Source organism: Geotrypetes seraphini, chromosome 5, assembly GCF_902459505.1.
Source record: "Geotrypetes seraphini chromosome 5, aGeoSer1.1, whole genome shotgun sequence".
In the NCBI taxonomy this organism is placed as follows: Eukaryota; Metazoa; Chordata; class Amphibia; order Gymnophiona; family Dermophiidae; genus Geotrypetes; species Geotrypetes seraphini.
In genome coordinates this window covers 149564221-149578105 of record NC_047088.1, presented here as the reverse complement: position 1 = coordinate 149578105, position 13885 = coordinate 149564221, and the positions used below count along the sequence as shown (strand labels likewise).

The window sequence follows — 13885 nt, the reverse complement described above, 5'->3', positions numbered from 1 at the left end:
ATTCTATAAAAGACCTCAAAAGTTTTATAGGCCAAGATGCATCATGCTGGATGCTAATTTTATGATAGCATCACGGTGCTCAGATTCCATTACAGAATACACACACCCAACATTTAGGCATGCCTACTTCCTCCTTGTCAATAACAGGCATAAATGCACACACCTAAATATGACTAAAGTCACCAGAAAGAAAAAGTGAGCTTTTCCCAAGTTCTGTTAGAGCAAATAAGTTGTAATACAAACCCCATCCTTTCATGTGAAAAAAAGTAGATAAAAAAGTTCTAAGTTCAAACACTTTTGCAGACTGCATATGGACCCATGACGAAAAATCAGCCATTTTGGATCCACAACTTTAGTCACATTTTCCTAGATCTGGTCTCAAATTTAGCACCTTAGCACGTACCTTATAATACAGTAAAACCTTGGTTTGTGAGCATAATTTGTTCCAAAAGCATGCTTGTAATCCAAAGCACTCGTATATCAAAGCAAATTTCCCCATAGGAAATAATGGAAACTCAGACAATTTGTTCCAAACAAATTTTATCACCTTTTACCCTAACCTATTGTATTTTCCTTTTTTGTTTTGCTTTTTCTTTCACTATTGTAGTTCTCCCCTTTCTTTCCTAATGTTTGAAGTAAGTCCATATGTCTTATTATGTGTTTTATTAAGCCACTTTGGTTTTCTCTAATATCCCTGACTTAAACTGTTTTTATGTAAATTTGATATTGTACACCAATTAAGCGGTTTAAATTTTTTTTAATAAACTTGAAACTTCCACAACCCAAAAACTTTAATACAAAATACTATACATACTTGTATTTGAAGAACTCACTCATTTAGAACAGTCACTACACTCCTGCAGCATCAGAGAGAGAACCATCGGCTCAGTTGTGATGATGTGATACTTGTATACTGTATGTACTTGTATTGCAAGACATTGCTTGTATATCAAGTTAAAATTTAATCAAATGTTTTGCTTGTCTTGCAAACCAAGTTACTTGCAATCCAGGGTTTTATTGTATTAAGTTTTGTTTATAAATGTGGGATTCTGCTAAGTAAATTACTTGCCTATGTTATAGAATACTATTGAGCAAGAGCTAGTATTTTGTAACTTTAGGAAACCTGTTATAGAATAAGGAGGATATTGTACAGAATGCCAGTAATTTTGTCAAGGATTTTTTCTATGCAAAGCCTGTTTTGCATGTAGCAAAGGCCCTCTAGAAACTTACTCTACTAATGCCTGTCTTTCTTTACCTCCGTTGTGGTGCCGCTAATGTAGTCTTGTCACTTTTGCACTTCCCCCTTTTTGTATCTTATTAGGTTTTGATGTTATATTTTGTTTAAGTTTAATCAATTTTACTGCATTCATCTTCTCTATCCCTTTTACTGAACCGTGATAGCACATGGAGCCACACTGAATGCTCCACCCTACTCCCGACACTCACTGCTCCTTTAAAGAAAGCCATCGGCTCTCCATATCTTCTTAAAATCCAAAGCCCTTATCTTCTTCAGGCATTTTAGTTCTAAGGCAAGTCGCTAGCTCTCTTGCTTCTCTGCAGACTGGCCTTTTAATTGCCTTCCTCCTCGCTTCCAGTAGCTTCTGAGTCCGCCCCTTCCTTTCCTCAGGAGCTTACTCTAGCTATCCTTTTCTCTTATTGGAGGCTTTAGTTAGACTATAATTCACAACCTTCCCCCAGATTCCATTCTTCCAGCTTGGGCTTTCCTGCATGACTGCTTCAGCCTATGCCTGGCCCTCCCCCATACCATTTACTTAACATTTCTCTGAGGATCATTCTGGTGTGCCTGGAGGTTAGCTTCTCTTCCTTCCCCCTCCCGGGGAACACACAGGTTCACATTCTTCTCAGGACATCCCTCTCCCCTTGGAAAGTAGACCTTAAACACCAAAGCCTCCCACACTTTGCCATTTTCTTAGGTAAGAGCTTATTTGCTATCTGTTTCCTTCTGGCTCCTTCCATGCTTAGTGCTGGGGTTTTCTTTAGGGTTACTTCCTATTGTCACTTTCTCTAAGGCTTTCTCTTGGTTCCTAGCCATGCTTTATCTGAGTAGGAATGATAATGCAGGCAGTTCCTACATTACTCCTAGGGGCTTGCTTGGCTGCTTGCTCCTTTCTACTTGAGCTGACACCACTCTCCTCTGAGGTGAGCCTGCCTTCCTGTCTCTGCAACCCCTCCCCCATATAACTCCTAGGGCTTTAGCCTATGGTTTCCTTCTGTGATTTTCTGGAGATTCTGGGGCCTCTTAAGGCTATTACTACCCTGTTCCTTCCCCCCATAATCTCAGTGAAACCCCTTAAGTTTCCCAGTATAAATGCCAAGACAGTATGTACCTACATATGCACTGCATATAGGCATTCCCAGAGGTGTAGTTAGGCAGAGCAGGAGCAGAGTTACAATTTACCTGTGCAGTTTACTAAAGCCCTTCTGATTTTCCTATTGGCAAAAGGTTGTAAATTAAAAATATATCATGATCAGATGCTTTCATACCAGGCTGCAATTTGGAATAAGGTGTTTAAACCTTTACCATTGACGTCTGTTTCATATTTGCATTTTAGGAGACAGCTGAAGACTTACTTATTTTCAAAGTTCTTGGGTTTCTAGTTTCTAACTATTATCAATTATGTATTCCTAGCTAATTTTTTGTAAACTGCATAGATTATGGTAATTTAGTATATGCAGGTAATTCAGTTAGGACAGCTGAAACACTTACAAACAGTGCAAAACACTGCAATTAGATTAGTAGGCCATGCACATATCCGTGATCATGTGACACCTTTTATATTTAAAATTCCATTGGCTACCAATGGAATTTAGGATCAAATTTAAGACCTTGATGTTGGCACATAGAACATTTTTTCAGCTACAGCCTTCATATCTCTTAAACTTGGTGTTATTTTATGCCCCAAGATGTTTATTACGATCTCTGAATGACAACAGGGTAGTTGTTCCCCATATTTTGAAGGCACATTTTGCGTCAAATAGAGATTGTGCGTTCTTCTATTTAGTTCTACAGTTATAGAATAATCTGCCCATAGGTTTGAGAAAAGAAGAATCTTATATAAATTTTAAAAGACATCTAAAAGCACAATTTTTTTCAATTGGCTTTCTCAAATTGAATAATTGAGTTTGGGACTGTAATCTGTAATATGTACTAATATAATAATTAATTTTTGATGTGGATAAATGTTTTAATTGTGTGTTTTAATTATTAGTTTATTAAGATTTACTGTTTTTATTAGAATTGTTATGGTAGAGATGTTGCTTACCATTTAAAAAAAAAACCCACACATTTTTTTTTACTTTTTTCTATCCTATTTTTAAATGGATTTCCTTTCTTATTGAATATGTATTATATTGTACACCACTTGGATCCTTTTTTAGGCTGTTATGCGGTATAGAAAGGTGTTTTTTTGGGGGGGTTAATTAATCTTTATTCATTTTTAAAGCTCACAATAAGTGTAACAACTAATACAATCATTTATACTTTAACATCACTTAGGCTGTTATGTGGTATAGAAAGTTTTTAATAAACATAAACATAGAACTTAAAGGTAATGCTATCTAGAAATGGATTTTGTTATGTTTATGTTACGTTATATACTCTGAGGGGCTGATTTTGCAAGTGGCGCCTACCATGGCAGGCACCTAGAAAACAGGCGCCACTTCCAGAATTGGGGCTGCTGGTGCCTAGCAAGGACCCTAGGCGCTGGAAACCTAGGCCAGGATTTTACAAGCCTGTATTTCTGGCGCTTAGGGTCCTTGCAGGATCGCAGCTAGCGATGTCTAGTGATGGCAAAGTCCAACGCTGCCCTTAAACACGCTCATTCCCAGGTTTGTGTCATTAGGTGCCATGAATCCAGGCACTGGTCCCGGAGAACATAGAAACATAGAAATAGACGGCAGATAAGGGCCACAGCCCATCTAGTCTGCCCACCCTAATGACCCTCCCCTACCTTTCTCTGTGAATAGATCCCACGTGTCTATCCCATTTGGCCTTAAAATCAGGCACGCTGCTGGCCTCAATCACCTGTAGTGGAAGACTGTTCCAGCGATCAACCACTCTTTCAGTGAAAAAGAATTTCCTGGTGTCACCTCGTAGTTTCCCGCCCCTGATTTTCCACGGATGCCCTCTTGTTGTCGTGGGACCCTTGAAAAAGAAGATATCTTCCTCCGCCTCGATGCGGCCCGTAAGATACTTGAACGTCTCGATCATGTCTCCCCTCTCTCTGCGCTCCTCGAGCGAGTATAGCTGTAATTTGTCAAGCCGTTCTTCATATGGAAGATCCTTGAGACCTGAGACCATCCGGGTGGCCATTCTCTGCACCGACTCCAGTCTCAGCACATCCTTGCGATAATGTGGCCTCCAAAATTGCACACAGTATTCCAGGTGGGGCCTCACCATGGATCTATACAATGGCATAATGACTTCCTCCTTACGGCTGACGAAACCCCTTCGTATGCAACCCATTATTTGTCTTGCCTTGGATGAAGCCTGCTCCACTTGATTGGCAGACTTCATGTCCTCACTGACGATCACCCCCAAGTCTCGTTCTACTACCGTTTTTGCTAGGATCTCGCCATTAAGGGTATAAGACTTGCATGGATTTTGGCTGCCCAGGTGCATAATTTTGCATTTTTTGGCATTGAAGTTGAGTTGCCATGTCCTAGACCAGCGCTCCAGCAGGAGTAGGTCGTGCATCATGTTGTCGGGTATTGAATCTTTGTCTGTTGTGCATTTGCCCACTACATTACTTAGTTTGGCGTCATCGGCGAATAATGTTATTTTACCTCGAAGCCCTTCTGCCAAGTCCCTTATAAAGATGTTGAATAGGATTGGGCCCAAGACTGAGCCCTGTGGCACTCCACTGATCACCTCCGTCATTTCGGAGGGGGTGCCATTCACCACCACCCTTTGAAGCCTACCTCCAAGCCAGTTCCCAACCCATTGCGTCAATGTGTCACCTAATCCTATAGAACTCATCTTGCCCAGCAACCTGCGGTGTGGTACGCTATCGAATGCTTTGCTAAAGTCCAGGTACACGATGTCCAGGGACTCCCCAATATCCAGCTTCTCTGTCACCCAATCAAAGAAGCTGATCAGGTTGGATTGGCATGATCTCCCCTTAGTAAATCCATGTTGTCGGGGATCCCGTAGATTCTTTTCATCCAGGATTTTATCCAATTGGTGTTTGATTAGAGTTTCCATTAGTTTGCTCACTATCGATGTTAGACTCACTGGTCTGTAGTTTTCTGTCTCCATCTTTGAGCCTTTCTTGTGGAGTGGAATGACGTTAGCCGTCCTCCAGTCCAACGGGACGCTGCCTGTACTAAGGGAGAGGTTGAAGAGCGTGGACAGTGGCTCCGCCAAGACATCACTCAGTTCCCTAAGCACCCTGGGGTGCAGGTTGTCCGGCCCCATTGCTTTGTTAACCTTGAGCTTTGACAGCTCACCGTAGACACTGCTGGGCGTAAACTCAAAGTTACTAAAAGGGTCAACTGAGCCAACCCTTGTCTGTAGCTGAGGGCCAAGCCAAGCCAAGTTTTATGAGTTTTTAATGGTGCAACCAATTATTGCACCACTTAAAACCTATTAAACGCTTAAGTTAGGCGCTGGCAGGAGTGATCTAGGAGCCTGCCAACACCTAACGTTTGGTGACTTTAGAGAATCTGGATCTTAGTGCTCATACACACATTCACACTAACTTCAGGGCAGATGTAAATGTGTGCATTGACATTTGCATGATACAGGGGCTGGGGCTAGGTGCCTATCATATAAAGACACATGGCCACCTTTATAACATAGGTACGCTTTTGGTGTTCATAACATCAAGTCCAAAAGGATCTTTGCAGCCCTAAGCTTCCATTCTTGGTTAACTTGTCTCTTCTATTTCAGCGGATCCATTTGAAATGATGTTGAAATCATTGTTAGGATACCAGTCAGGAGCCATTGGAGATGCTGGTGAGAGCCTCCTGAGGAAAAAACTGTATGAAGCTGGAGTGAATAAATCTCTGCAGAGCAACTTTGCCATCATATTGAAGGTACAGCTCATAGGAGATTTTACAGGGTGGGAGGAAGTATGGCATATTACTTGAATAAATGAGATGCAGTCAAGATGTTTTCTATAGAAGTTAAATACCTTTAGAAGGGATAATGTAGTGTGAGAAAGGAAGGAGCTCATTAAACCAGTCTCAGCAGTAACCTCAGCTTATAAATGACAGGGGGCAGTGACCCCAGTTAGGGTTGCTTTTTCCCAAGGTTTAAGTAGATTAAAAAAAAAAAAAGTGTGAGGAATTGTAAACATTTGTACCCTAGAATCTTGGGAATTTCACCTGTCTGAGGTAAAAATTAAGTTACTTGTAGCAGGTGTTCTCCAAAGATAGTAGGGCACACTTTATGACAGTGTGCTCCAAGCCCCGTTACAGGAGTTGGAGGAGTGTATTTTGGCTCAGCATGACACCCGGCGTTGATGAACAGCCAATAGACAAGGCATGAGCCTCCAGGTTTAGCTAGGGCAATAATATGGTCGTCGTCAACACCCTCGATGCCTTGGCATCACACTAAACCAAGATACATGCCACCTCTTCTCCTAACAGGGCCTGGAACCAACTTGTCCTCAGAGAAGAGATGATTATAGATCCTGTTCACTTGAAGTTGTGGAGAGAAGGGACCTTTTATTTTTCCTATTTGTCCCAGGCTGTTTACTTCAAGATTGCTCACTGGCAACATGAAGAGTATCCTACCAGCTCTTCATAAGAGTGAACTGTTATCTGCTTTTGAAGCATTGTAATGAAGTGACATTAGAGCTTCAGCTTTTCAATTAGTTATATTCTCCCTTCCCTCATTTCCATCAGCTTTTCATCTCCCTTCTTATGTTGCTGGAGCAGCAGATCTATTGCTCCATGTTAACTGAATCCGGGTTCCATAGACTGTCACTACAGAGTGGGAAGGGAGAGCAGTAGCTGCTGAAGAGAGGTAATGTGAGGCAATAAAAATGGATTTAGCTGTAAAAGGCTAAGTTTATGGGAAGCTGGGGGGTCACTGAAAGAAGTCTGAGCAAGATATATGGAAAACTGCCATCCTCATGCCTGGGATGGCAAGGAATTTAAAAGCACTTTGATATTATTAAAGGTTGCTGTGTAAAAATTAGACCTTTGGGCTTCTTAAAGGATAGATAAATATAACATATGGCTTAGTGTGTTAGCATCAACAGCAATTTTTCCAGGCTTGGATTGATATTGTATTAGGACCTAGGCAAACATACATTTGTGCTTCCCCCTACCATTGATCCCAATTTACTTCTCCTGACTGTCCCTCCCACACCCCATTCATAGCCTTCCCACCCTCCCCCACTCATTTATTCTCTCCAACAGTTGCAGAGATGCCATCTTACCAAGTTCCAGTCTGGAGATTTTAGAACAGTCTTGGTTTTGAACTTAATCCCAAAGCAATGTGGGATTTGAAGTGCCTGATCCTGCCCATCAAAATCAGTGCTATAAATCGTATAATGTACCAGGAAGGGGTAGTCAGAAATCCAGTGCTGTCCCAAAATCTCCAACTTAGAATTTGATAATTTGCCATCTTTGGAAAACATGTAGAGCTTAGCTATGAGAGTGGTGGCAGTAATAATTTGTGCATGAGCATAGGGATTATGCAGACATATGCTTAAAAATGGAGTGACATAAAGCACAGTTACTTACCGTAACAGGTGTTATCCAGGGACAGCAGGCATATATTCTCACATGTGGGTGACGTCATCTACGGAGCCCCGATGCGGAAGCATTTTCAAGCAAACTTGATTGAAGATTTAAGTTTGCTCTGCTGCTCCACGCATGCGTGCCTTCCTGCTCCACTAGGGGGCGCATCCCCTCGTGGTCTCCAGTTCACTTAACTAGCAAAGAAGCCAACCTCGGGGAGGTGGGCGGGTTGTGAGAATATATGCCTGCTGTCCCTGGATAACACCTGTTACGGTAAGTAACTGTGCTTTATCCCAGGACAAGCAGGCATGATATTCTCACATGTGGGTGACCTCCAAGCTAACTGAAAAGGGATGGAGGGAAGTTGGCAATTTAAGCAAATAGATTTTGCAAAACCGATTGGCTGAACCGGCCATCACTCCTGGACAGTGAGTCCAGACAGTAGTGGGAGGTGAAAGTATGAACCGAAGACCACGTGGCAGCCTTGCAGATTTCCTCAATAGGTGTGGACCTGAGGAACGCTACGGAGGCTGCCATCGCTCGGACCTTGTGTCCCGTTACTCGACCATGCAGTGTGAGACCAGCCTGAGCGTAGCAGAAGGAGATGCAATCGGCCAACCAGTTGGAGACTGGGTGACCTAACCGGTTTGGGTCGAAGGACAAAAACAATTGTGGGACTTTCCGGTGTGACTGAGTGCGTTGGAGGTAGAAGGCCAACGCTCTCTTACAGTCAAGAGTATGGAGCGCCACCTCTCCGGGGTGAGAGTGGGGCTTGGGAAAAAATACAGGCAAGACAATGGACTGATTGAGGTGAAAATTAGACACTACTTTAGGCAAGAACTTTGGATGGGTGCGGAGTACCACCTTGTCGTGATGGAATACCGTGAAGGGTGGGTCCGCTACCAGAGCTTGTAACTCACTAACCCGTCGGGCGGAAGTGAGCGTGAGCAGGAAAATTACCTTCCAAGTGAGGAATTTTGGATGGCATTTGTCTAGGGGCTCAAATGGAGGTTTCATTAGTTGAGCCAGAACCACGTTAAGGTCCCAAACCACCGGAGGGGGTTTGAGAGGAGGGTGGACATTCAGAAGACCCTTCATGAAGCGAGAGACTAAGGGATGGAGCGAGAGGGCTTTCCCTTCCAGGGTCTGATGAAAGGCCGCAATCGCACTGAGGTGTACTCGAATGGAGTTGGTCTTTAGGCCGGAATGAGATAATTGAAGAAAATAGTCAAGGACCAGAGGGACGGGGATCGACACCGGGTCCTGACTGTGGGCGGAGCACCAGGTTGAGAATCTGGTCCACTTTTGGGAGTAGCAGGTTCTCGTCGAGGTCTTTCTAGAGGCCTCCAATATCTCCTTGACTGATTGAGACACGGGGAGAGCAGTCAGGGGGAAAGAAACCAAGCATTCAGATGAAGAGATTGAAGATTGGGATGTAACAGCGAACCCTGACCTTGTGACAGTAGAGAGGGAAACAGAGGCAGAGGCAGTGGATCTCTGACACTGAGTTGAAGTAGAAGGGAAAACCAAGGCTGGCGTGGCCAGCGAGGAGCAATCAGGATCAGGGTGGCTTGTACTGTTTTCAGGTGGACAAGCGTCCGCAGGATCAGAGGAAACGGCGGAAACGCATACAGGAACCTTCCCTCCCAGTCTAGGAGGAAGGCGTCGGCCTCGAGCCGGTCCGGGGAGTACATCCGGGAGCAGAAGAGAGGCAGTTTGTGATTGTGGGGGGATGCGAACAGATCTATTTGAGGTGTCCCCCACTGTTTGAACACCTGTCGTAGGGTTTGAGAGTGCAGTGACCACTCGTGTGGCTGGAGGAGGCGGCTGAGTCTGTCCGCCAGGCAGTTTTGTTCTCCTTGTATGTACACCGCTCGAAGGAAGGTGTTGTTGGAGATTGCCCATTTCCAGAGGCGCAGGGCTTCCCGACAGAGGGACCAAGACCCTGTTCCTCCTTGTTTGTTTACATAGTACATTGCAACCTGGTTGTCGGTTCGGATGAGGACAACCCGGTCGTGGAGCAGATGTTGAAAGGCTACAGCTGCGAGATAGATGGCCCGGAGCTCTAGCACGTTGATGTGACAGCGGTGGTCTTCCGCTGACCACATCCCCTGCGTGCGTAGGCTGTCCAGATGGGCTCCCCAAGCGTACTCTGACGAGTCCGTGGTGAGTACCTTGCTGTGATGAGGGGCGAGGAAGAGTAAACCTTTGGAAAGATTTGAAGAGTCGGCCCACCAGCGGAGCGATCTCTGCAAGGAAGGAGTCACTGTCACGGGGCGGTCGATCGGGTCCCGGTCTTGACGCCATTGAGAGGCCAGGGTCCATTGAGGGATTCTCAGATGGAGGCGGGCGAAGGGTGTGACATGGACGGTGGAGGCCATGTGCCCTAGGAGAATCATCATCTGTCGAGCTGATACCGAGGTCAGCAGAGAGATCCTTCGACTCAGACTTACTAACGCCTCTAGGCGCGGAGGGGGGAGGAAGGAACGGAGGTGAACCGTATCCAGCGTGGCCCCGATGAACTATAGGGACTGCGAGGGGCGTAGTTGGGATTTTGGGAAGTTTATTTCGAACCCCAGACTTTGTAGGTAGGTAATAGTCTGTTGGGTCGCTGAGATAACCCCTTCCCTGGACGGGGCTTTGATCAGCCAGTCGTCCAGGTAGGGGAATACCTGGAGGCCCTGGGAACGTAAGGTTGCTGCGACCACCACGAGGCACTTGGTGAAGACCCGAGGTGATGATGCTAGGCCGAAGGGGAGGACTCGGTATTGTAGGTGCCAGTCCCCCACCTGAAAACGCAAGAACTTGCGGTGAGCGGGGTGTACTGGGACATGTGTGTATGCCTCCTTCAGATCGAGGGAGCAGAGCCAGTCGCCCTCGTCGATCAGGGGGTAGAGGGTCGGTAGGGAAAGCATCCGAAATTTTTCCCGTACTAGGAATTTGTTGAGGCGTCTCAAGTCTAGTATTGGGCGTAGGTCTCCCATTTTTTTCGGTACCAGGAAGTAACGGGAGTAGAAGCCCTTCCCCCGTTGGTCGGGGGGAACCTCCTCCACTGCCCTGAGGCGAAGCAGGTCTCGAGCCTCGGATAGGAGCAGGGGTAGCTGTGTCCGGTTGGGTGGGCAATTCCTTGGGGGGTTGTCTGGAGGAATGGCCCGAAAGTTGAGAGAGTATCCTGATGAGATCACGCCAAGGACCCATGCGTCCGACGTGACTTGTTCCCAGCGAGGGTAAAAGGCTTTGAGGCGACCCCGATGGGAAGGAGGCCTGGGACTATGGCGGAGGGGGCCCGCCCCCTTCCGCGTATCCCGTCAAAAGGACGGGGATGGTTTGGTAGTCGCGGGCGGTTGGGACTTGGGCATGGCCTGGTGGTGGGCTTGCGGACGTCTGGGTGGAGGCCGCGAGAAGGCAGGAGTGGATTTTTGTGCGGAGGGGCCCTATACGGCCTGGACGCGGGCGGTTTGGGCTTTTGTCGGACGAGGGAGGCAAACGAGCATTCGTGTTCGGAGAGGCGTTTTGTAGCCGCCTCGATAGTGTCATCTAACAGTTCTTTTCCCACGCAGGGGAGGTTAGCCAACCGGTCCTGTAAGTTGGGGTCCATATCGACCAGGCGTAGCCAAGCTAGTCGGCGCATGGCGATAGCAAAAGCTGCCTCTCTGGAGGAGAGTTCGAAGCCATCGTAGGCCGCGTGGAATAGATGGAGGCGTAGGTTGCAGAGGGATTCCAAAAGTAGGCTAAAGGCTCCTTGGCGGGAGGCCGGTAGGTCAGTCTCAAAGGCTCTCAGTAGTCCAATGAGGTGTTTGAGGTAGGATGTGAAGGTGAAAGTGTAGCTTTGCACCCTAGAGGCCATCATCGCATTTTGATATAGTCTCCTGCCGAACTTGTCTAGGGTTCGGCCTTCTCGGCCTGGGGGGACCGCCGCTGAGACCCGGGAGGGGTGAGCCTTTTTTAAGGAGGATTCTACTAACAGCGACTGGTGGGAGAGCTGTGGTTGTTCAAATCCCGGAAAGGGTACTGTACGGTACTTGGCCTCCATTTTGGAGGGCACGGCTGTGACCATATAGGGGGTCTCCAGGTTCCTGAAGAGAGCCTGTTGGAGTATCGGGTTAGGCGGTAAGCGAAGGGACTCTCTGGGTAGTGATGGCATATCCAGTTCCGCTAGGTACTCTTTAGAGTATCTGGAGTCGGACTGGAGGTCTAAATTCAAAGCGTGGCCCATGTCCTGGACAAAGCGTGAGAAGGATGGTCGGGATGTTCCCGAGGCCCCGTGGGGGGTCGGTGAACGAGACCTCCGTCGGGTGGAGAAGGAAGGGGAGGCTTCCCTTGAGTAGCGAGACCGGGGAAGCACTGTGAAAGTGTTCCGGGGTCGTGGATCTCCGACGTCTCGAATTGTCCCTCGGGGACGATGCCGGGGTTCGGGGTACCGATCGATGTCGAATCGGTGACCTCGACCCGGACTCCCTTGGTGAAAGCCCGAAACCTCGGATCGGAGCCCCGGTCCGAGGGGGAGTTCGGAGGATGCGTGGGTTGGAGAGTGATAACTCTGCCACCTTCAGCGGTCCCGTACGAGGTGTAGGTGAACGGCCTCATAGAGTGGGGGAACCCCGGGCCTTCTTAGAGGTACGGCGGTTCGAGGTTTCTGTTGGTTTAGCCCGACGTTTTGCCCTGTGGCGGTCTGTGGAGGGAGAGTGCCTCGGATGCCTCGGCGAGGAGTCGGAGGAGGATGAGATGCGGCGAAGTTTGCGCACTTTTCCCCGAGGTGGCTCGACGCGAGGCTCAGGCTGGTCTGGCACATGCGGGGTCGAGGTCGAGGCAGAGGCCAGTTGTAGATGGGCCATTGCAGCGGACAGCTCCGACGAGATCATTGCTCGGAGTAAGTCCTGGAAGACGGGCACGGACTGCATCGAAGGCATGTCCCCTGCCTCGGTGCACTCCACCGGGGGCGACCTCGTATCAGAGTATTCCCGTGTGGTGGAGGCACGGCCCGAAGGCTTGGAGGGCTTTGTCGGGGCTGTAAGCATGGGGCTTCCGCCATGCGTCGCCGGTGTCCCCGAGGTTGGTTTCTTCGCTGGTACAGAACCTGAAGAGGGAAGAGGGGACTTACCCGGAGCCGAGGCTTTCTGTTGTCCCGAGGACTTCGGAGTCGAGTCTCGAGGCGATGCCGAGGTATTCGGGGCCGAGGTCAAGGCCGGGGCCGGGGCCGACCTCGAGGTCGAGGTAGAAGGTTGGTCTGGGGCGAAAAGATCCGCCATGCGGGCTTTCCTTCGACGGAGGGCCCGATTCTGGAAAGTAGCGCACTGGGGACAGGAGTCGGTTGGATGAGCGGCCCCCAGGCAGAGGATGCACCGGCGATGCGGGTCTGTGATGGAAAGAAGCCGCTCGCACCGGGTGCACTTTTTAAAGCCGGTCAAAGGCCGGGACATAGAATCGAAAGTAGCCGCGGCTCGAGTAGCCACGCGGCCACGGGGACCCGGAAGCCTCCGGGTAGGTCAAACGAAGCAGGAATCAAGTTGAAGAAGAAAAAAAATTTCGCGCACAGCGACTAAAACGATGAAAAACAAGAAAATCGCGGTGCTAGAAGGCAGTTGGGGCAGAGCCTGAAAAAACACGACTTCTAGGCTCAGCGGAAAATTTTTGAACTGGAGACCACGAGGAGATGCGCCCCCTAGTGGAGCAGGAAGGCACGCATGCGTGGAGCAGCAGCGCAAACTTAAATCTTCAATCAAGTTTGCTTGAAAATGCTTCCGCATCGGGGCTCCGTAGATGACGTCACCCACATGTGAGAATATCATGCCTGCTTGTCCTGGGATAAAGGAAGATTCTCAAAACTTCATGCTAAAATCTGATGGGCTGCTACCAGGTTGCTATTATAATGATTTCAAAAAGGCGAGTAATTATCAAAAGACCCCGCATGCAAATGAGATTTGCAGATGTTCACGTAGGCTCGCTAGATTTACTTGAGATGAGTCACTGGTGGTAGCGATCAGACCCACTAAACCAAATTGAAGATCAGCAGGAGAGATGCCCACTCTCTCCCGCCATGCTCGCACAACATCCGGATACCCAACCCTGGCAGTGGGAGGGATGCCCACTCTGTCCCACCGTGTCGCAAAATCCCCCGACACTACTACCCATCCACCCCGCAGCAGGAGAGATACCCACTCCCCACACCGCA

At 47.9% G+C, this 13885-nt stretch overlaps 1 protein-coding gene across 1 annotated transcript in view; it reads left to right on the top strand.

The window, feature by feature from the left end:
• LOC117360702 (cytochrome P450 20A1) overlaps window positions 1–13885 on the top strand; it is a 105250-nt gene that overhangs the window by 8292 nt on the left and 83073 nt on the right. Inside the window, exon 4 of the mRNA XM_033944934.1 lies at window positions 5912–6057. Coding sequence (XP_033800825.1) covers window positions 5912–6057 — 146 coding nt within the window. The remainder of the gene's footprint in view (window positions 1–5911; window positions 6058–13885) is intronic.